Source organism: Tetrao urogallus (genome assembly GCF_951394365.1).
Source record: "Tetrao urogallus genome assembly, chromosome: 9".
Taxonomy (NCBI): Eukaryota; Metazoa; Chordata; class Aves; order Galliformes; family Phasianidae; genus Tetrao; species Tetrao urogallus.
In genome coordinates this window covers 19,232,399-19,254,633 of record NC_136822.1, presented here as the reverse complement: position 1 = coordinate 19,254,633, position 22,235 = coordinate 19,232,399, and the positions used below count along the sequence as shown (strand labels likewise).

Sequence of the window (22,235 nt, the reverse complement as noted above, 5' to 3'; positions counted from 1 at the left end):
CTTGGATTCCAAGTTTGGATAAATTGTTGGGGTTTACTCCTTTGAGTGCCCAGGGAATTTTGCACCGGCCATTCCCCCTATTCCTCACTGCCTGCTTTAACCTTTTAGTCACATAAACAGGCTCAAAGGGCTAACGTGTTTTTGCAAACCACAGCATCCACATGTGAGTCTTACACTCCAGGTGACTGTTAAGGAGGCTGTACTCACCAGTTCAGCAGATCCCCTGCCCCATCCCTGGATGTTTGGTTTCTGTTCTTCCCTCCATTGCCAGTGCCAATGAGCTGTACTGGGCAAGGCTAATTTAAGGGCTCACCTGGATCTCTCAAAATGGGGATCTTAGAAGGTGCTTCTCCGATCAGCACACTGTGCCGGAACCCACACAAAGGTCTCCTCTTTTTCAACTCTGCAGAGTTGTGTGTTTGGCAATCCACACACCCCGAAGCAGAAGTTTCTATACACAGCTATTTACAAAACTCCTTCCATCTGCAGTTTCTGATTGATTGCTGTTTTCTCTTTGCTGGGCACAGGTGTTGTGATGCTGAAGATTTTAGGCTCTGGAGTGGAGATACTGCTGCCTCACTTCCATACAGGCAGGAGTGAGTTTTGGTATGTCAATAGCCCTCATTGAGCTCTAGAGATCACTTTCAGGCTATTTTCCTTCCTTTTGGTTGACGCTAGCACATTAGCACATATTTGGCATACCTGCAGTAGGATGTTTACCTTTTCTTCCCTCTCTATCTGCTTTCCACTATGCCAAGTATGTCATTGACAGCCTAATGCTGATACTGTCTTCCCTGGCCTTGAGGTGAAGCAGCACGCTGTGAACTCTTCAAAAAGTTCTACTCGTGCTGCCCCAAAACTGGGTATCAGCACTTTGAGCCATTTGCTTTGAGCTCATGCCTACACAGGCGGGTGCTGGGCAGTGACCCCCAAGGCCAGCACACCTTTGGGCCAGGCTATTCCTAATTGCTGTTTAACCACCCATCAACTATTAACTGTATAGATTTATAACATCTCTCAGCGACTACACGCGCTGAGGTTACTGCTGACCGAACCAGCCTTCAGAAATAGAAATCTCTACTCGTGTGTGAGAAGCTCCTTTCCCTGAGCGCTCCTGCCTGTCGCGAAGCAGCCGCCACGGAAGCCGCTCCTCACAGCACCACTTTGAGCGCGCTCCGCCACCCGCCTTAATGGCGCCAAGGCGGCGTTGCGCAGGCGCAGTGCTGCCCGTACGCGGCGTGCTGCGGGCCGTACCACGTGTCGGGGAGACGGGGCGGCCGGGGGTGCTGTTTCTGCCCCGCCTGACGCGGAGCGCCTCGGCTCCGTCGCGGAGATCCGCGCTGCCCTGTTGCTGCTGGTGCTTCCCCCCTTCTCTTTCACGGTGGAGCTTTCCGCTCCACAGGTGTGCTCTCAGAGCCGCAGGGAAAGCCCACCTAGTGTGGGTTGGGGTGCACCGGGTACAACGCAGGGCTGTTCACCCTCCTGCCCGGAGCGACCGAGCTGCCGCCCGCTCCCGGAGCGGCTGCTCCGTCCTACTGCGGGGCTGGGCCGTGCTCTCACCCCCCACCACCCTTCATAGCTCCGCGCTCTCTCTCCGCCTTTTCCCGGTTCCCCCCCGCCCCAAGTGGTTCCGCCTGCGCTGTGCCGGCGCCGTGCGGAGCCGAGGGGTTGCGCGGCCGCCTCCGCCCCCCTCGTCCCGCCGCCCTCCCGCCCGCCGCCCTGCGCGGTGCCGCCCGCCGCGGGGGGATGCCGACGCAGCGGGACGGCAGCAGCACCATGGCGGCTCCGGGCGGCGGCGGGGGCGGCCTCGGCGGGGACGGCGCCCACCAGGTCCGCGTGAAAGCCTACTACAAGGGGTGAGTGCAGGGGGGAGGCCGCTGGGAGCGGAGGCGGTGGTCGCTTCCTGGGCTGAGGTTTTTGTCGGCGCCGCGTTCAACGCCGCGCTTGCGGTGGCGTGCGGAGCTCCGTCGTTCGAGGAAAGAGAATGAAGGTGAGGGGGCGCAGCCTGGCCTCCCCTTCCGCGGCTCTGCGCTCGAGCGGAGGCCGCTGCTGTGAGCGGGCAGATGGGGCTGAGCCGCCGCGCTTCGGGCTCACCCCGCGCCGCAGGAACAGCTGGGGCAGCGGGGCGGTCCGTGCCTCGACGGGTCCGTGGGTTCGATGCGAGCTGATCTAACCCGAAAAAAATGTCGGTTGCGTTTTTGGTTTGAGGCAGCTTCTTTCCAGCTACCTGCGTGGATTACGAGAAAAGGTTTGTCTGACCGTCGGTGCTCTGATTACAGTATCTCTGGCTTTCTGTACGTATAATACATCTGGCTTTATGGCTTCAAGGAGAGATACAAAAGCCACGCTGAGCGTTTAGTACATGGTAAAGCACTTAGTTTCTGGCCTGTGTCTGCTTTGGAGCTCTTCTTGACCAAAGCGTTACAGGCTGGCACTGTCTGTGGCTGTAAAGGACCTGTGGAACCTGTCAGAATAACTACATGTGAAGCTCTCAGATCTTTGCCTTCTGGTCTCATCAATCCCCCGTTTCTTGAAGATGTGGCTACCAACTGATAAGAGGGCTCGTGTGGTTGGGCGGTGAACTGAAGTGGAAGTGCTTTGGATTAAACACATTTATTTTTCTTCTGCTGGGTCAGTTTTAATCTTGGTCGTTTCCACATGCGGTCATACAAATTCTTGCCTTAGCACTGAGAAGCTGTGGTGCAGGAACAGAGATAAAGAAGCTGTGGGAGTGAGCAAGAAAACTGCTATGCTGGGCTGGAATGCTGGTTTGTGGCACTTCAGATATAAGGCAGTGATTTCACAGGCACTGGAATGTTTCTTTTGAGTTTCATCTGCTGACTCTTGGTTAACACAGTTGTTGGTTTGCTTTTAATCGTGACAGTGAGTCATATGGGCAGCTGGTTAACAAACAAACAGATAAGCTGAATGCCTTGGCAGTTATTTGTTTTGAGATCTAAACAAGCTATCCTTTCCACTTCCCTCTGACTGTCAGTCTCATTGCCTGCTTCTCAGACCAGCACTGTCAAAAAGTCAATATCGAAGCGAAGCAGTTGACTTGCACTGGGAATGGCTGGAGACTGAGGATCTAAGTGCAGGTATCAAAGGCGATGTTTACCCTTTCATCAAATGAACTGCATGAAGATGACAGTCGGTTAGAGGATTTTATGGGAAATATTGTTAATTAGGAAATGTTAATCTCTCTTAATTTTCTTGTAATAGAAGTGAGGAACGTGGTGGTGAGGCCCTTGCATGGTTCAAGCATTGCTCTTGCAGCCCCAGAACAGCCCGGGTCTGGCCAGGAGCCTAATTGCTTTTCTCAGCCGAGACAAAAGCTTTCATGAGGAACTCTTTGAAGGGTCTTTGTTTTGTTCAGCCGTGCCGTGGTAGTTCTTTATCTTAAATTCATGAAATATGTAAAACCGGGAAGGAAAATTTTCCTAAAACAAACAGAGGTGATGGGAATAAGAGGTGGGAATTCCCAGAGAGTTGGGAACTAAGTTGTGTTTACCCTAATATTTCCTTTTCGCAGGTAAGCCACGCTTGTTGTAGAACTAATTGCTTGAAATGCTGAAAATAGCCTCACCTGTTTTAAAGAGTTCCTGTAATCTACACCCTGCATGTAGCAGGAGTTCCCAGCAGCTCCTAGGAATTTACTGTTCCCTCTGTTTACATTCTTTTTTTGCTGATACGCTGACGAAGTGTAGCAGTTTCAAATGCGCAGCGTTTACACAGCATCTATAATTACACCCGTTTTAGGTCTCTAATGTTGCTTTAAAAGCTTACTTTTTGGCTTGTCTCATTTGTTGTAGGTGCTTTTTGTCAGTTCAGTACAAGAGGCTGTTACATCACGGAAGGGTTGTGTTGTAGTGGGTGAGAGCAAGTGAGAAAGATAGGCTACCTATGCGTTACCAATCCTATAGGACTAATATCATGGATTACATATATATATATATATATACATATATATATACACACACACACACACATAACTTGATCCATCTCTCTGTCATGATTAGATCTGCTTGCTCTTTGCAGTGGCTGGCATAGATTTTGCACTGGTTTAACTGTGTAAGCTGGAATGTAGGTTAGGCTTTTAGTACAGATAAAGGCATACCAGTCCTTTACCCACAGTTTGTATTGTTTCAAAGGAGCAATACCCCTAGCAGTCTTCTCAGAATACATGTCAATGGTGCTGCTTTTCTTAATTTTAATGCATTTACAGGAGTGGTGAGACTTGTTGGAAAAGGAAACAGTGCCATTTTTACTGTGAAATCAAAATGCACTTCCACAGATATTTCCAGAAGACAGTTCTTTGAAGAATGTTTGATTTCCCACATCCTCTGTTTACACTGTTCTTTGTCTTGAAACTTTTTGGTCGTTTTTTCAGCTCGATGTCTTCTGTTGCCCCTGGAATGTAAAGTGAATGTAAAGGAGTGTGCTCAGTTTAAAGAGCTTCTAAAAACTACTTACAAGCAGCAGGATTTGCCGGGAGCCTCGCACGAGTTAATTTCAGTGAGCTGCCACTAAGCATAATCAAAAGATTAACCCAGGTGTATGATGAATGTGTGGGTATGTAATTAATACGTGACTGGATATCTATGTATGTTCACAAATGTAATGTGTGATAGCTGTGTTAGGCTCCAGATAATCAAGTGGCAGCCTCCCACAGAAGCTTGACTTTAGAACTGAGAAGTGAGCTACACGTATTCAATTGCATTTAACTGTCAGCATTGTATTTTTCCCTTTGTTCGTGTTGCTGAAGGGCTGCTCCTTGTGACTGGTGGGTGAGGTGCAAAAGAAAAAGAGTGAGAAAAGCTGTCTGGTCGCAGAGAAGTCGTGGGGAAGGTAGCAGTGAGGCTGGTAGTCTTCTAGAGAGAGATAAAATCCCTAAGAAGTTGTAAAAAACACAGTGCTTCCCTATGATGAGATAACTAAAGCATCCAGATGTGGAAATGGCTGTCTGGAGTCAGATTGCTTTCTAGTTCCTTGTGTGTGTCTTGAGGAGGCAAATAAGGGTATTGTGCTGTAGAATAGCTTTGTAGCAGGCAGGTCTGCTGAACAGAAGCTTTACTCATTGATTTTATCAGAATGAAAGGATTTTCTTTTGTCATTGTGAGAGAAAGCATTCTGTATTTTCTTATACGAGACAGCAGGCTGTGGCCCACTTTACATTCCCATCATTCTTTTACATAGCTTACTAATTTTTGTTTAAAATACCACATTTAGCTTAATCTTGTATGGTAGGTTCAGTCAGTACAGCTTTTTCCTAGTGAAGACATGCCTGGTGTGGTGCTAGGTGCAGGAGGTGTGGAAAACACCATATAATCTGAAGAAGTGATAGCAGAACTAGTCTGGGAACGAGACCGATCTCTGTGGAAAATGCCACCAGTGTAGTTAAAATTGCCAGGTTAGCTTGTGGAAAGACAGCATCGTTCACATTCTGCGTCGTGCAAAGCCAGCTTCTCATCTCTAGGCAGTGTGCTGTAGTTGCTTGCACACTTGTTCGTATTTACATCCATCCTTCTGTTTAACGTCGCTGCTCTGGCCAGAGTTCTGCCACGTGTGCAGGCAGGTTTGTGTTCATTCTAACAGCTGGGTGCTTTTCCAGATGTATTTTGCTGCTGTCTGGTGTGTCCTTTGTTGATGGTGCTGGATAGGGCAACTGCTTTGCACGTGAAGGTAACAAGTAGGAAGTATTCCTTCAGATTGTATCGGCTTTTACTGTAACTATACTGAAAGGCTTTGTGTTCCTAAGTCGTTTGGTTCGTCTTACTATTGTGTAGATCTGACTTCTGCTGTTCACTGTAGTATGGATAAATCTTTTGGTGAACTTTAGGTGGAACTCACTGAAGTTGCTAAGCAGTGCCTTATCTCCTGCCTAAAATGTAGGTCCCTGAAAAACAGGAAATACAGGTTAGGACTTTGCCTCCTAATAGAGCCTTGTGGGTTTTGTTTGATGGCTGCATGTCAGTAACGTGCTGTTAGATGTGTGGAGTTTGCAGAGCAGCTGTCCTGCACTCTGGATCTCTGTGCATTTTCTGGGAACATCGGTGCTCCAACAGTGGGCTTATGAGCTGTTTGGAGAGTAGTGCTATAAACAGCCCTGGCTTCTAGCTCTTTCTTTCCACCTTCCTTTGGGCTGTACCTCTGACATTCTTTTTTAAAGGACTGACCCAGAGTCACCTATTCCCCTTGAAGGCCCAGCAAATACCAGGGCAGTGGGTCAGCGTGTTGTGGTAATGCTTCTAAAGCACCACTCTCAGTCATAATTAAAACAGAAATACCGGTTCTGCATAACAGTAAAGCAGTAAACTTTAATTCTAAGAGCATGCTTCAGTGTTCACCTTCCCTGTCATTGTGGGGAAGCATCACCTGTGTCTTCTTAAAGGTGCTTTAAATATTTGCAACTTCTTCCCCTCTGATCTGCTGTTTAATAATTTCCATGACTGTTTCAAACCATCCCCACAATTAGAACTTACTTGGAGAAGATGTATATGTTCTTACCAGCAATACATTAATAATGCCCTTCAAAATTATTGCAGCATTTAATTCCTTGCTGTCCGCTGGAATAATGTATTTCATTGCTGCGTGTACTTAAAAGCTACAACTTGCACAGCTTCAAAGTCATTTGGGGATTTAAATCTTCATTTTTTCAAAAGCAGATAATGTGAGGAATAAATGTCAAATAATCAGTAATAAGAATTACATGGAGCCTGAATGCTGTAGGGAGGAATCTTGGTGGTCATGGCTTATTAATACTGCTTAAAGATTCCTTTTTTAAGGGGCTGTGGCAAGAGGTGAGTTTTATATCAGTAGTGCATGGAAGGCATTAGAGGTGAAGATGAAATGCTGTGTAATTACAGCATTGGACATTTTCTCAATATTATTTTTCTCTTACTCAGGGACATCATGATAACATATTTTGAACCTTCCATCTCGTTTGAGGGACTGTGCAGTGAAGTTCGAGACATGTGCTCCTTTGACAACGAGCAGCTTTTCACCATGAAATGGATTGATGAAGAAGGTAAATCGATTCTTGCTGCCTGCTTTCCAACAACTTTGTGATCATTATGGTACTCAGCGTCCTATTTTTTCTCTCCCTTTCCTCATTTTCTTTCCCTTTGTGACATGAACTGTATGTTTTTAGTAATAGTAACTTAGACTCCAAAAGTAATGGCTTTCCAGTGCCCTTGTAAGTATAGTTTTGTTAGTTCAAATCACTGAAATGTGTAGCTCTACTTTTGTTTTTCTGTTGTTGTTGTTGCTGTAGTTTGCTTGCAAATCTCAGTGACTATCAAAACGTGAATTCAGTGCTAGGATTTACTAGGAAGGAAATGGAAAGTATGCTTATGCTTCCCCTGAAGCGTTTGAGAAACAGACTAACCCTAAGTGATGCTTATTGCAGTATTTGTCTGAAGTACTGATACAAATTAATGTATATAGCTGTTCATATATAACAAAAAAATGCATTTTGAGTGAATCGGCTGTAGCAACCTTGAGTCTAATAACATAAAGCTATTTAATAAAACTTAAAAGAGGAAGTACTTTCAAGAAAATACTTGGCTGAGTGATGTACAGTAACTTTTTGTAGAAATTTTGGCCCTGAAATCTTGTTAATCTTCAGCATGTCATTTTTCCACGTCGTGTTTTATATCAGATGAAAAAAGTTCAGTCTTCTCTCCCTTTTTCCACTCTGAGCTGTGTGTATATGTTAGGCATGTTTTGAAAAGCTTGCTTGTAGCTCTTATTTTCTTTGTGGAGCTGTGTTCTGAACATAAGTTTTGAGCCACACCAAAGACATCTAAATTATGGAATAGCTGTTGTTATTTTAGCCAGCTAAGTACTTGATGCAGTACATAAAAGGCAGTGATTTGTCTGCAGTGATTAGTAATTGTATGCAGTGATTAACATAGGCGGTGCTTATAGGCCTCTTTCCTCCCCTTGTTGTAGGTTTCTTATTCAGAATTGGATGAGTGCCAGTTTATTGAGAGCTCAAAGCTAACCAGGGACTCAAGTTGCTTTTTGGAAGTGCTGTATGGGCAGTTGTGTTGAAGGCTGTGGTCTTGAGAGTCTGAGATCCTTGAGGTCCCTTCCAACCTGGGCCGTTCTGTGATTCTCTTCTGCTTATCACCAGCTTTCCCAAACTATATACACAAGGCAGATGCAGTAAGGAGAAAGGAGCAGTGGTGATAAGCAAATTGCTGCATTGTGGTGCCGTTTGAGTTAGACATTTTGCAATAAGCTGGCTGTTTTATCTCAAGGACTTTTCACTGAGATGAGTCTGGAGATTTACAGTAAGAAGTAAGTCTGTCTTTAATGAAGCATGTATGTGTATATGATGGAATTGTTTACCACGCTTCTGGTAGAATAAAGACAAGGTATGATATCTTGGCCTTCTTCACTACTTTCTGACCGTATGTGCGACTAAACTGTTCAGCTGGATTTGCCTGGTCACTGAGGTTTTCGTTTGTCGTGTTCTAAATGTGTCTTCTGAGTTGTTGCAGGTGTAGAGCATCATGTTTAAATAATTCTCATAGAGTTTAATGACACAAAGGCAGATGGAATTTAGCTTGAATGCAGTCACTTCAAATAAATGGTCAGGTTCAACTGGAAAATGGAGTGAATCTGATTTCTTTTTAGATGAACTTTGATTTTATCTACATCTGGTCATCTCTTCTTACCTCTGTCTCATGATGTGTACTGTAAGGTGGACACTAAACTGGCATTTGTGTTCAATCTTCTTGGTAGATAAGTCAAAATTAAACACTTTCCTGACATATTTTATCTGTGTGTACTTTGGATGACTGTAAAATTATTACTAATCCGGTGTTGAAAGAATGTTTGTAGTTCATCATTTTTATACTTAGCTGTCACTAGTAATACATTGTGAATTAAGATTTTAGTTATTCCCTATTAGATTTTAAAGTGAAGTTGTGAATTTGAGGGCAGTGTTAGAAAGATCAGTTGCATGCTTTTGCCACAGTCAGCTAAGTTGTGATCACCAATTAAAAAAAGTGCAAGTCAGATTTAATTATGAAGGTTCCTTTCTAGTCTGTAAACTTTGTGTGCAATCTGAAGCACTGCTTACGCTCTTGAAAGCCTCCCTTTCTTCTGTCAAAAAGAAACAAAAAGCTGTTTGCACAGGTGTCAAAACACATGAAGAAAAACTGGTTTGTCGGTTCTCAGTGAGTCTGAATGAATAGGGATGTTCCTTCTCCTCCTTCCACGCTCTCCACTTTGTGTTTACGGAGTGGGTAGGCAGCTGAGTGCCGAGGCTGTCAAATGGGACAGGAACGTTTGATGTGATGAAAAAGGACAGCAACTCTACTGCGCAGAGGTTTGGTTTGCTACAATAATTATCTTAGCAACCACTGTGAGGGGGCTGTTGAACGGCACAAAACCAATCAGACTGAGTTTTGTGGTGTTTTCTTCCTTCAGGAGACCCATGTACGGTTTCTTCCCAGCTGGAGTTAGAAGAGGCATTTCGGTTGTATGAACTAAACAAGGATTCAGAGCTTCTAATTCACGGTACACTGGAATTTAATATATTGCTTTTAATGTTTGCATCTACAGAGACCTGGAATTTTTACCTCATGTTATCGGAGTCTTTTGCACTACTCCATCTTTCTCAGTTAAAGCCAATTGTGGCAGTCTGTCAAAAGGATGCCAAAGACCACGGGTCACTCTTTAGCTGTCAGCACTCGTCAGTATTCTTTATGGAATTAAGAAAGGAAAAATACATAAAAACTGGGAAAGGATTTAATCTGCTCCTATACGTGTATTTCTGTTTTTTATTATTACGCTTTTTGATCAGTATTGTCTCCATTTACTTCTGCTTGGTTGGCTTCTGAGTAAATGTGCACCAGGTTTTCCCTTCCTGCTGCTGCTGTGGCTAAATACACTGGAAACAAAGAACTAATGCAGGCAAGATCATACTTGGCTGTTCTGGAGTCCTGTAACGTTCTTCACTTACAGTCCAGATTTCCAAATACTGGCTGCAGTGATTGATCACATGAGAAACCAGCATCAATACTAGTTGCTAGCATCTTTAAATAACTTACCTTACTCTGCTGTCCCGTTGTTTTTCTTTCTTGCATCACTGTTATGTGCAGTACAGAGTTTTGTGGCATCTTTTCTTCTTGCTTGCTGTTAGAATGCATTGTAGCAACTTTCTGTTTCTGTTGCCTTCTTACACAGATGTTGTATTTAACCCAAAGAACTGTCTTCTGTCTGAAACAGATTCATAGGAAGCTAATGTTTTTCTTGCAGTGTTTCCTTGTGTACCAGAACGGCCTGGCATGCCTTGCCCAGGAGAAGATAGTAAGTAGGCATTTTAGTTTGGGCATGCTTAAAATAAGTTTATTCTAGAAAAAGTTGATATTCTATTGTTTGATTTCCTGTGCTTATAACTATTAATAATGCAAGTCTCTACAGCTTAAATATTAAAAAGGAACAGAAAGTTTTGTTAAACTTGAGTGTTGTTTGTCATTTGAGTCATTGTTAATAAGGCATTTTTGCATTTCTGTTAACTCTCCATGCTTCTCTGCTTTCCTTGCTTTTGCCTCTTTCATGGCAGTTTTTTATTCTATTCCTGTCTGTAGTAGTTGCCAGATTGCTAGCTGACTAATGTGAGCAAAGGCTTGCAACCACTTGTAATGAGGTGTCAAATCATCAGTTTCTGACCAACCTTTGGGTAATAGGAGTATTTTCTGAAAACCTTAAATGTAAATAATGTAAATTATTTACAAATAAATGTAAATAGTAAGTGTACTAACCATGAGAGGTGATTTTCCATCTGTTCAATGTAGGCTTCTATGCTGTTGATGTTCATCTTATAAAAGAGGATGGGTATGCTGTGCACACACACATCTGTCAGCTTGACATCCAAGTTCTTGACAAATGTCAGTGTGTGCTTAAATGTTAACTTTGGAGTAATGCTGCTTTTCTGAACGGGGGAAAGAAAGGTTCCAGACTAAATCTGAAATAGCTTTGCAAATTGAGATAGTTTTGCATATTCTAGTTTTCAATTTTGGTTCCTGACATGCCTGTAACAAGACAAACAGTCAAAAAATGGTGGCAGCTGTGGACCTAAGATACTAGAGGATTTGTGCAAGCAACCATAAATCAGGACACGTTCCTGAAATGCACCTTCTTCCCTCCTTCCCACAGCTCCTCCTTGAATTAGGTAAGGTATGTGCATGTTTTGCAAACAAGTGCTTGTGTTGTTTGGGCTGTTCTCCTCCTTTTGACTCACTCTTCCTTTTAACTTTGGAAAGGCAGACTTAACTTTCAGATGGTCTGAGTGTTCTGCGTGAGGTTTTCTCCAAAATTGGAAAAATGAAGAAAACACGTTGTGTTCCTACAAGGTTGCAGGAGTGAAACTTTACTCTGCAAATCACTTTACACAGAAGCATCCATGAGAAAATACTGCAGTTGTGCATTTATATTTTTTATGGATATAATCATATGTTTTTCCTCTTAGAATCCATTTATCGCCGTGGCGCCCGCCGGTGGCGAAAGCTCTATTGTGCAAATGGTCACACTTTCCAAGCCAAACGATTTAACAGGGTGAGACTCTTGTTGGGTGCTTAAAACCATGTTACAGGGTTGTCTAACTTTTATGATTTTAACGTTACTGCCTTAAAAAAGGCAGGCTGATTCTAATTCTTGTTGACTGTCTGTAGTACTTAGATGTTGGGTTGCTGTAGTTTCAGGAAACCTTATCGATATAAAATCAGGCACCTAAAAAAAGTAAATAGTTGTAATTCACTTTACAGTATACTCTAACTATGCTCTCTGTTATAGAAATGCTCTAGTGCTCCCTTAAAATCTTCAGAGAGGGCAGACTTTAGCTCTGGCATTAGATAGCTGAACTGAAAGTGCATTTGCAGTTGTTTAAGAATACTTTGAGTTGCTTATGATGCACAGTTTTCCTTCATAACTTAAAAAAAACCTGAGACGTTTCTCTAACATCCACTTATGTTGACAAATAAACAACTGAAAACAATAGGCCAATTTTGATACTTTCAATAAGCAATAGTCAAAGACGATTAAGCATCAAGAAAGCTATCTGCTGCTTGTATTTGAAAAATAAAATAAAAATTAAATAAGCAAGGTTCCTTGACAGCTTCGGTATTCTTTCCTTCTTCTCTAAGCTGTGAATCACATGCTTCAATAACGCTCAAAATTACCTCCACTAACTTCATATTCAGCATTATTCACTGAACTTTTTTTTTTTTTTTTTTTTTTTTTAACACGATGCTCTGAGAAATCCTCCTTGACCTCTTCCTGGTCAAAGGCTGTCAAGGCACCATCCCACTTGCTTTGTAGGTGCCCTGTGTTCATGGTTCTTTTGAGTAGTGTGATGAGTGTCCTTCAGCGAGTGGTGATCTTCCCATTTCCTGTAAGCTGGTGGTTTAAGTGTGCTGAAGCTTTTGCTTTCCTGCCTTTTTCTCTTCAAGCCTAAGGACTCCTCTACATAAAGATAATGAGACCTAGCAAACTAGCTTGGTCACAGGAGCCTGCTTATTCATCTGCACTGCTTTTGACCTGCAGTTGACTCACGTCTCTCCGGGTCCACATGCAGCAGAAGAAGCTGACTGTGCCTGCACCTTTCCATGTAAATGTGCTCTTTCTGATAAGCAGTTGTTGCTTATTGTTCATTTGTAATTCTTGGGCTTTTCTATGTTGTATCTGCCTGTTCTATCTTAAAGTTCTGTCATAGACTTTTCTGATACAGTAGTAACTTAAGTAGGGGTCTCTCTGATCTCCTATCCTGTGTTCTTCAGTAACAAAAGTGTGACTGAATAGTTTCTGTTACTTACCTTTGCTTTTAATCAGTTTTATTGATTTATCCTAGCGAGCTCACTGTGCCATCTGCAGCGACCGAATATGGGGCCTGGGTCGCCAGGGCTATAAATGCATCAATTGCAAACTCCTTGTGCACAAGAAGTGTCACAAACTGGTCAATTCTGAATGTGGTCGTCATACACTACAGCCAGTAAGTAGGGTTTGTCTGAAAAGTTGTCTTTAAAAAGCAATAATAAATGAAACAGAAGAGCTTGTTTCCTGCTAATGGCTTTCAAAATATGCTCTGCAAACAGTCACAGTAGATGAAGGTTAAAAAGGTTGTCACTCTTTGTGGTGACAAGAAAATACCAGAGATGCTTAGCAGAATAACTGTTCAGTAATAAGGTCTTAATTCTTACATATATTGTCTATTTCAGTGTCAGGTGGTGAAAGGAAAGGTGACAGGTAGTTACATAGTGTTTATCTGTACGTGTATGTATGTGCATGAATACATTTCACGTATTCAGAGTGAAGTCCAAGTAAATTCTCTAAACATCTGTTAGATTATCAGACTATTTTGTTTGATAGGAAAGGAAGGTGAGGCACGAGAGTTCGGACTTTCTCCCAAGTGGTGCAATCATCTTTAGTTCTCAAGTCCCTATGAAAAACAACAGGTGAATGCCACTTGTAGCTTAATGTTAAAAGCGGACGACTGGACGTCTTTATTTCATACATTTATTTGGCTAATAAAACTGCTAAAGTACATGCAATCTTGTGTCTCACTTTGCATTTAGTCTACTACCTTCTCTCTGTTGTATGAAGTTTTCTTCAGTAGCTCCTAGGAACTTTTCTGGAAAATAGGTAAAATAAGGGCTACAGTGATTCTTTTTATACTGTATGGACTAGAGCAGTAATTATGTGGATTCATCTAAAAAAAAATTATGTTTCTCAGAGATCTTTTTCACAGTCTGTTACAAAAAATGTTGTGCATGTTTGCAGGAACCAATAATGCCTATGGATCCATCATCAGTGCATCCAGACAACGTAGAATCAGGTAAGATCAGTACTTCCCTTTGAAACATGAACATGGGTTTTAAAATGAAACACAGTAACTTTAAGCAAATTACTTCAAAAATTCTGTTTTACTTCTTTTCATTGGGCAAGAAGAAGAGGACAGCTGCTTTAAACACTAAGGGGGTTTAAATATAAAAATTCCTATTTCCTGTGTCCTGCAGTTTAACATGCTGTTGTAAAGATGAAGAATCTAGGTTATTACTTACATTTTTCCATCAGTAAGCTGTGTATTTTAAGTGTCCTCCTTAAACAAACAAAAAAGCTCTAAACAGAATTACAGAGGAAAAAAATTAAACAAGATTTCCTGACATTTCCATTTTAGCACAGACAATGATCTGTTAAACAACAACAAGTGTTATTTTGCACAAGATACAGTATGGCAAGAATAGTCTAAATAGCTTTCCAAATACAATCACAACTTTATATGAGGCATAACAGTTGTTATTGCAGTATTGCAAAAAAAATGACTTTGGTAGCTTAAAAACAACAAAAAAAAAAACCAGTTTTGAATGCTGATAATACATACACTTAAACTGTTTCTTCTTGATTCAACTAATGAGTGGAAATTTTGAAGAGAAAGAAAATAGTATTGTGTTCCATAAATCTAATTGTTTTCCTTGCATCTCTAGTGATTCCATATAATCCATCAAGTCACGAGAGCTTAGATCATGTTGGTGAAGAAAAAGAGGTAAAGTTTCTTAACCATGCTAACTGTATTCAGAGATCTTCAACTCTGTCACTCTTTATTTTATTGTCTTAGTAATTTGACTCATCACAGAATGAAAACTAGTACGTAGAGCATGTTTGGATTGCTCACTCGATGGTTGCATGTGTGTCTTTCAAGCTGATTTTTTTAAAACTTGGGTTGAGATGTGCTTTGATTTAGAAAGCGTTCCAAATTTTTCCAGTTTGATTGGTTTTTCATCTGCCATGTTTCTTCTGCCTTCTTCCTTTTCCCTCTGTTCCTGTTCCTGGCAGTGCTGTTTAAGAATAACAAGTGTTAATTGAATTGCTTGTGTGTTTATTGTGCTATTCTGTTTGAAGTGCTAACTTTCTTTAAAGAACAGCAACAACAGTTGTTAAAATTGACAAGCCTGCTGGTGAATTCAGAAGTGTCTCTGTCTGTAGGCAATGGGCATAAGAGAAAGTGGCAAAGCTTCTTCCAGTCTGGGTCTCCAGGATTTTGATTTGCTCCGGGTTATAGGAAGAGGCAGCTATGCTAAAGTACTGCTTGTTCGATTGAAGAAAACAGAACGCATTTATGCAATGAAGGTGGTGAAGAAAGAACTCGTCAATGATGATGAGGTAGGCAAGCTTTTTGTTAATTACTCAGCCAACTCTTTTGAACAGCTTTAATGCCTGTTACAAAGGGGAAGCCAGACATCTGAGTCTGCATCGTGAATTAAAACCTATGCATTAAACATTCAGTTACTTGAAAATGCATTGCAAGAAGTTCACAAGACAGATGACTGCTTTTGAGGTGTTCATTGACAGATTCGTAGTTTACAGCAGTCATCCTGTGCTAGTGGCTTTTGTCAAGAGCCCCATTAATTCAACCAGTGTCACTGTTGTAATTGATGCCATCTACAGCACTACTCGTGCAGAAAGCACTTAATACGCTTCTCTTGCCTCCTTGTTTTGGAGAACTATTCCATATTTTTCCTATTATTTTTGCTTGCTGAGCTGAAAAAGGAGGTGGAGTCTACTTTTCATATGTTCACATCTGTGAGGGTTTTTGCTTTTTTGTCACAGAGGAGAACCTCACAATGTTACTTTATTTGCTCTTTAAATCAAGCATCCACATTTACAGGTTGGTTGTAGCATACACAGTGATTTGTGGAAACTTGCTACCGTTTGCAGTCAGCTGTTAGATTGCAGCTGCTGAAGATTTCATTCATGGTTCTGTAGGGTATTCTGTACAGATTTGACTGACTGATTTGCTATTCAAGAGCTTTTTCATTTTATTCTAGTTCTGACATTAATTTCACCCGCCTCTCTTGCGACTTCTTTACATTCATCAGCACCAGTTTATCCTTATGCTAACTGTCATTAATACTTGCCCTACAAAGTACAACAATGCTTATCTGAATGTTGCTTTTTTTAAAATAGGATATTGATTGGGTTCAGACAGAGAAACATGTCTTTGAACAGGCTTCAAATCATCCTTTCCTTGTTGGACTGCACTCTTGCTTCCAGACAGAAAGCAGGTAAAGGAGATGATGATAGTCTTTTCTTCAAGAAATATTTCATACTGTTAGGCACATCTGAAGCCTATTTAAATGATTAAGTGGTAGGTAGGTAGTGAAAGTCAATGTGCTGTAAATCACTGTAGCTTTTTGTGAACAAAAGTCATATTTATCGTCTAAGCTTTCAGATTGGAAAGATGCGAAAAATGTGTGAAATATTGGGTGTTAAGATAAGGATGCTAGAAAGGAAGAGAAGCAACTAGCAGGGGAAAAAATGTGCTTGAGAGTGTGAGGTAAAGACCAATCTAGAGAGGGAGCAAAAAAAAAAAAAGAAAAAAGAAAAGGATTTAAGGGAGGTGAAATCAGAAGTACAGAAAGGTAAGGAAATGGATCTCAGGTTTGCCTGACTCCGTGATGACAAGTCAGGATTTGGAAAATTGTGCCTTAATTTAAGATGGGAAACAGTGAAAGAGAGATGAAAATAACTGATTTTTGTGTCTGTATGTAGAAGACATTACAATATTACTATTCTGTATAGTAATAATTTTCAGTACAAATAAAATATTGTGCACTTAAACAGTATCCTTGCAGTAGGAGAAGGTGGCAAACTGATAGAGTTAAGTGAGAAGAGTATTTGAAGAGCAATAACAGTATTAACTATAAGCGAATGAGATTAAGAGGATCCTGAAGGAAAATGGGGGAAAAAAAAGGGTCTGTTCTGCCATGTGCACAGCAACTATGTTAGTCTATCTATATAGTCACATATGTACAAATACAAAGTAGTAGTTGTAATGGGCTAAGAATGTGGGAAGGATTCCTTTGCTTTCCTTTAGCAATAAACAAGCTACCTAGTGAAACTTTGTATTCTTGATTTTTAGCTTTGGGAGTTCATTCCAAGGTGAGGCCAGTTGTGTTGCCGCAGAAATGGGAGAAGTTAAATTGACTTTGCCCAGGAAACACCTGCAACAATGCAAATATTCAGTCGATAAGAAAGTTTTTCAGCCTCTATACAATCATTTGTGTCCGCTCTTGTGTGTTTCAGGTTATTCTTTGTTATAGAGTATGTAAATGGAGGAGATCTGATGTTTCACATGCAGAGACAGAGAAAACTGCCAGAAGAGCATGCCAGGTATGCCTATCAGAGCAGGTAGATTTCTGGCACAGTGCAGTAGTGCAGATCATGGTGGTGAACTAACAAACCCTTTCCAGATGTTAAGGATTTCAGAAATGGGAAACTGCATTCTCATTTTAGTGCTGCAAGCTGCAGTATGTTTGTTTCAAGGAGGAGCTGTAATAGGAGGCACTAACAAATTTCTTGTATTATTGCATTACGCTTGATGACTGCAGTCTGATTCTGATTTTTTTTTTATGGAAAACCTGCTCTGTGGTATTTTTTACCTGATGATATTAATATGTTTCTCCTAGAACCACCATGGCCTGCTGTCTAGACAAATGCTGAGTTCTTGTTGCAGGTGTTTTGTTTCAGGTTATGAGTTGAAAGGGTTGATGTCAGTAGACATGAATATTATTAAGAAAAAATAATTGACTGTGGGTAGAAATGACTGTATGATCATAAACAACTCATCTGTCTCCTTGCTTAAAAACTACAATAGAATAGATAGGGCTCAATTTAAAAAATATTGTACCACCAAGACTGTTTTTGTGGTCTGGAGTGTTTTGTTGGTTTTTTTATGTCTGTTTGACTGCTTGGGCAATCAGTATATCTTACTATTCTAGGTTTTATTCTGCCGAAATCAGCCTTGCATTGAATTATTTACATGAACGAGGGATAATCTACAGAGATTTAAAACTAGATAATGTGCTACTAGATTCTGAAGGACATATTAAACTCACAGATTATGGCATGTGCAAGGTAAGCTGTAGTTTCTTCCTAAGTAGTAAAAGCAACAATTAAGAAATTGTCATAAATTAAAAGAAGCAGAGACTTAAAAAGGTGAAACTTCTGTTTCTTTATACGTGTGAACCATTCGACAGCATCTCAGTTATTTCCACTTGCATGTTATGGAGCTGACTAGCTAAAAGGTTTAATAACTGTTGTCAGTGGGTACAAGCCATCCTCGTGAGATGTCAGCTGCAACCTACTTTTGTGTAGCAAGTATGTCCCAGCCTGGAATTCAAAGGGATTTTTGTGTTGAGACAGGAGGCAAATAAAAGTTTTAGAAAGCATGCAGTGGAAGAAAGTTACACACAGCTTGTTTTGACAGTGCTGTTGTTTGTTTGTTTAGGAAGGGCTGCGGCCTGGCGATACGACAAGCACCTTCTGTGGAACTCCAAACTATATTGCTCCTGAAATTCTTCGAGGAGAAGATTACGGTAACTTGAGCTTTTCACTGCTATCATGTAACCTGTAACTTTCAGTTCATCTCAGCTTCTCCCTCAAGTTGATCAGGGGTGGAATTCTGTTAGACACGTGAACCATCTGAGTTAACATGGTGTGAGTGCACCCTTCAAAGGGAAGGCTGAGAATATCACAACAAACAAATAAGATATCCCACCTTCTGCTCTCTGATCTTGTTTTTGCCACTCTGAAAGAATAGCATGGGTCTTCTGAGTTAATTATTGTTTATAACCATTTTTTATACTCTTAAAGATATATCTTGCTTGCCTTGAATTGTGTTCACTTTTGGACCTTTGTATTTGGCAGCAGGGATAGTAATACAGGTATTGCAAAGAGCTTAGATAAGGAATGTCCCTTTCACAGATTTTGGTGTTTAAATATTGAAAATGTCTTTGCAAACGCTTGCTGAAGAAGTCCACAAGATTTCCTTCCTTTCACAAGCAAGTTTTACAGAATAAACAGTCTCAGTCTAGCTGCTGGATTCTTTTCTTTAGCGCTGCGTAATAGAATAAGGACTGTCTTGCTACTATTAAGAATCATGTACTTCCTTCTTTGTCATTTCCCAGATAACATGCTGCTGGTTAGCAATGACTAAGCCTGTGTGTAATCTAAGACTTTGTTAAGGTTATGGCATCACCCTTTAAAGTTTTTGCATTTCCTCTTTGTACAGAATTTCTTTCTACCCTGCGTATAACAAACCAAGTAATGTCTGTTTACAGCTGTTACCTCTCCTTTATTTGGTAGTCCATAGAAACCAGATATTCAGACTATGAATACTTCAATTTTTTTAAGCTAATTCTTCTCTAAACATTTTCAGGACTAAAGCAAGACTTGCTTTTATTTCTGCTCTACAACTTCTTTGTCAGTATCTTCTCTTGTGAATTCCAGGCTTCAGTGTAGACTGGTGGGCGCTTGGTGTCCTTATGTTTGAAATGATGGCAGGCAGGTCGCCGTTTGATATTGTGGGAAGTTCTGACAATCCTGATCAGAACACAGAAGACTATCTTTTTCAAGGTAACTGCCATGAGCGTTCATGTACTTCAGCACTTTGTTTCTACTTACCTGTCGTCTAACTTTAAAGATGCAAAAGCTGATGTAAATACTGGTTTCTTGCAGTAATTTTGGAAAAGCAGATCCGAATTCCTCGATCCCTTTCTGTTAAAGCAGCGGGCGTTCTGAAAAGTTTCCTTAATAAGGTAGGAAGGTTGTGGACTAATTGATGTGTAGCAGATCTACGTTAGCTGCTGTATGTAGAAAAAAGGTACAAAATATGTAATCCTGTAACATTCTAACAGGGCTGGGAAGCTTGTTTAAAATACTTGTCTTTGAATCTGAAGCTTTAGATTATTATTCTAGGGTTGGAAGTAAATTTCAAACTAAAAGGTTTAGAAATGTTCTAAATAATTTCTTTAATTTGGAAAATTGAACAAGCTTAGCAAATTATCTGGGTACCTAAAGATGTTTGTAGCTTAGTAGCACAAACTTGTAGTTTGTGATAGTGTGACATCTATAAACAATCAGAGAAGCTCTTTCCCTTGTCTAAGAGACTTGTCAGAGCTGTCCTTTTTAAAGTTGACTCATTTCCTCCTTTCTGCTTCTACTGAGAGCGTGGTGTTACAGCCTCCTAGTGGAGAGAAGTGTTATAGTAATCTTTCAGCTGTATTTATCAGTAGCTTGCAGTTACTGTCTCAAATCAACTTGGCATAGGCAAGCTGCCTGTTGAGGAGGGAGAATCAAATTCACTTGCTTTGAAACGTTTAAAGCCACTAGAATAAAAATGAGTAAAGGTGGGGTGGCTGTTTATATGTTATTCAAGTTTGGACTTCTATATATTCGCATCTGTTTCAGAAGTAAATTGGAGCATTTTACAAAATAAATAACACTAACTTAGTTCTTCAGTGCACCTCTAACAGAAAATTCACAATGTCTCACAGCATTCATAACATTGCCATGGCACTCACTCAGAAACGTTTTCTTCCACAGGATCCAAAGGAGCGGTTAGGCTGCCACCCTCAGACAGGATTTGCAGATATCCAGGGACATCCGTTTTTTCGCAATGTTGATTGGGATCTGGTATGTGAGCCTGTTGGACTCTTCTTTGTGTGCAGCAGTGATGTGACAACATTTGACTGCGGGAGATGCCACAAAACTTCAAAGCCATGACAAACCTTAAGTTGCTAACTGGCATACCACAGTCGTAATACAGAACCTCTTTTACGTACAATGAGTACAGTAGAGTATTTCAGAAAGCATATGGAATGAGTAACTTCTAGCCTTGTTTAAAAATAATTCTGTAGGTTGTAATTCATTCTTGATGTCACTAAGTGTGTTTATTCTTAGATGGAACAAAAGCAAGTGGTGCCTCCATTTAAGCCAAATATATCTGGAGAATTTGGTCTGGATAACTTTGATTCCCAATTCACCAATGAACCTGTGCAGCTCACTCCAGATGATGAGTAAGTAATGCAGGAATTAAGATGTTTTAATGAGTGAAGGGGTTAGATAAATTCATCAGTTGGTTGTATTTGTAGTACAGAGTCTGTTGCCTCCTCCTTGTAGACTTGGTGTGGATGGGTTAAATATAGTGCTGTGGCATGATGTAAAAAAATCTGATCACTGGGAAAGAATTCTAGTTTGGAGAAGGATGATTAAGTGCTATTTTACAAATTTTAGTGGTGTCACTTGCAAGGAATTGAATGTGTGAAGGAAAAAACCTGGTTTTGACACGCGGTTTATTTCTGTGTTATGCAAAGAGGTGATATTTCTGGAATGTTGGATTTAGACTGGATTTGTCTTGGACACTCTGGATAAGAAAAGGTGCTTTGTTTGGGTATTTTCAGTTGTTAGTAATCGAGTGAGCATGTCCTGACTGAAAAGCCTTGATATAATGCTTGGTAATGTTTTGGTTTTGGCAGAGGGTTTTGTGGTATCTTGCCTACTGAGTGTCCTGATTGGGATTGTATAGGAAGTGCCTTTCTGTCCTGACTGAACCACCATACGTGATCTTTAGGTTTGGTATTGGGTTCTGTGTACTGTGCAAGTTAATTTGTAAGCAGAAACAGCAAGTGTTAAATGTTACATATGCACCTTATTTAAGTCTGAAATCCAAATTCCTTCTTTATCCCTGTGTTGGTGCATAATATAAGTAAGTTAGGGAACTTACTAATGCAAGAACAGTGTCGCATCCCAGTGTTCTCAGTTCCTTTTAAAAACTGGATGTTTTGGAAAAGCTTCCGAAGTGTTTTGTGGGAGAACTCCTGCTTGTGAGCTGCCAAATTGCTGCTCCTCAGGGTGGTGTGCTTGTTACTGCCACAGGGCCTAGAAGAAAACAGTACTAACTGTAAGGAAAGGGAGGCACAAAAGAGAGAAGGGAATGTTTTCAACTGCAGTCTATTGTACAGGTGTAAATGGTAAAAAAACAAACTGTCACTGATACTACTGACTTGTAATTGTGCTAAACTAACAACTGTTTTTAATCTTAACAGCGATATTGTGAAGAAGATTGACCAGTCTGAATTTGAAGGCTTTGAATACATAAATCCTCTTTTGATGTCAGCTGAGGAATGCGTCTGAATTCTCCATTTCTGGACTGTGCCAGTTGTTACTCTGTTTTTTCTGCATGGATAAAGATCTCTTCATTTGGATGCACTAGCATAAAATGAGTAACTAATCATCATACCATTGCCACCGAGTGTGAATGACTCACAAAATTTCTTCTTATATCAATTATCACCTGGGGCAATTGTTATGCTGAACCTTGGGCTGCCAGAATACTTAAAATGTAAATTTTCAAGAAGTCTTGCCAAACTTGAAGTTGGTCTCTG

At 40.9% G+C, this 22,235-nt stretch overlaps 1 protein-coding gene across 1 annotated transcript; it reads left to right on the top strand.

Moving 5' to 3' along the window:
• Window positions 1-1,746: 1,746 nt before the first annotated feature.
• Window positions 1,747-21,984, top strand: PRKCI (protein kinase C iota; the record flags this gene model as incomplete). The annotated part of the gene is made up of 18 exons (XM_079539599.1): window positions 1,747-1,856; window positions 6,906-7,027; window positions 9,442-9,531; window positions 10,273-10,323; window positions 11,486-11,571; window positions 12,863-13,003; window positions 13,792-13,846; window positions 14,496-14,554; window positions 14,995-15,171; window positions 15,976-16,073; window positions 17,095-17,181; window positions 17,790-17,925; window positions 18,299-18,386; window positions 19,300-19,425; window positions 19,528-19,607; window positions 20,395-20,484; window positions 20,752-20,867; window positions 21,897-21,984. The coding sequence occupies 18 exons, from the start codon at window positions 1,747-1,749 to the stop codon at window positions 21,982-21,984; spliced, it is 1,800 nt and encodes a 599-aa protein (XP_079395725.1).
• Between the last annotated feature and the right edge of the window lie 251 nt (window positions 21,985-22,235).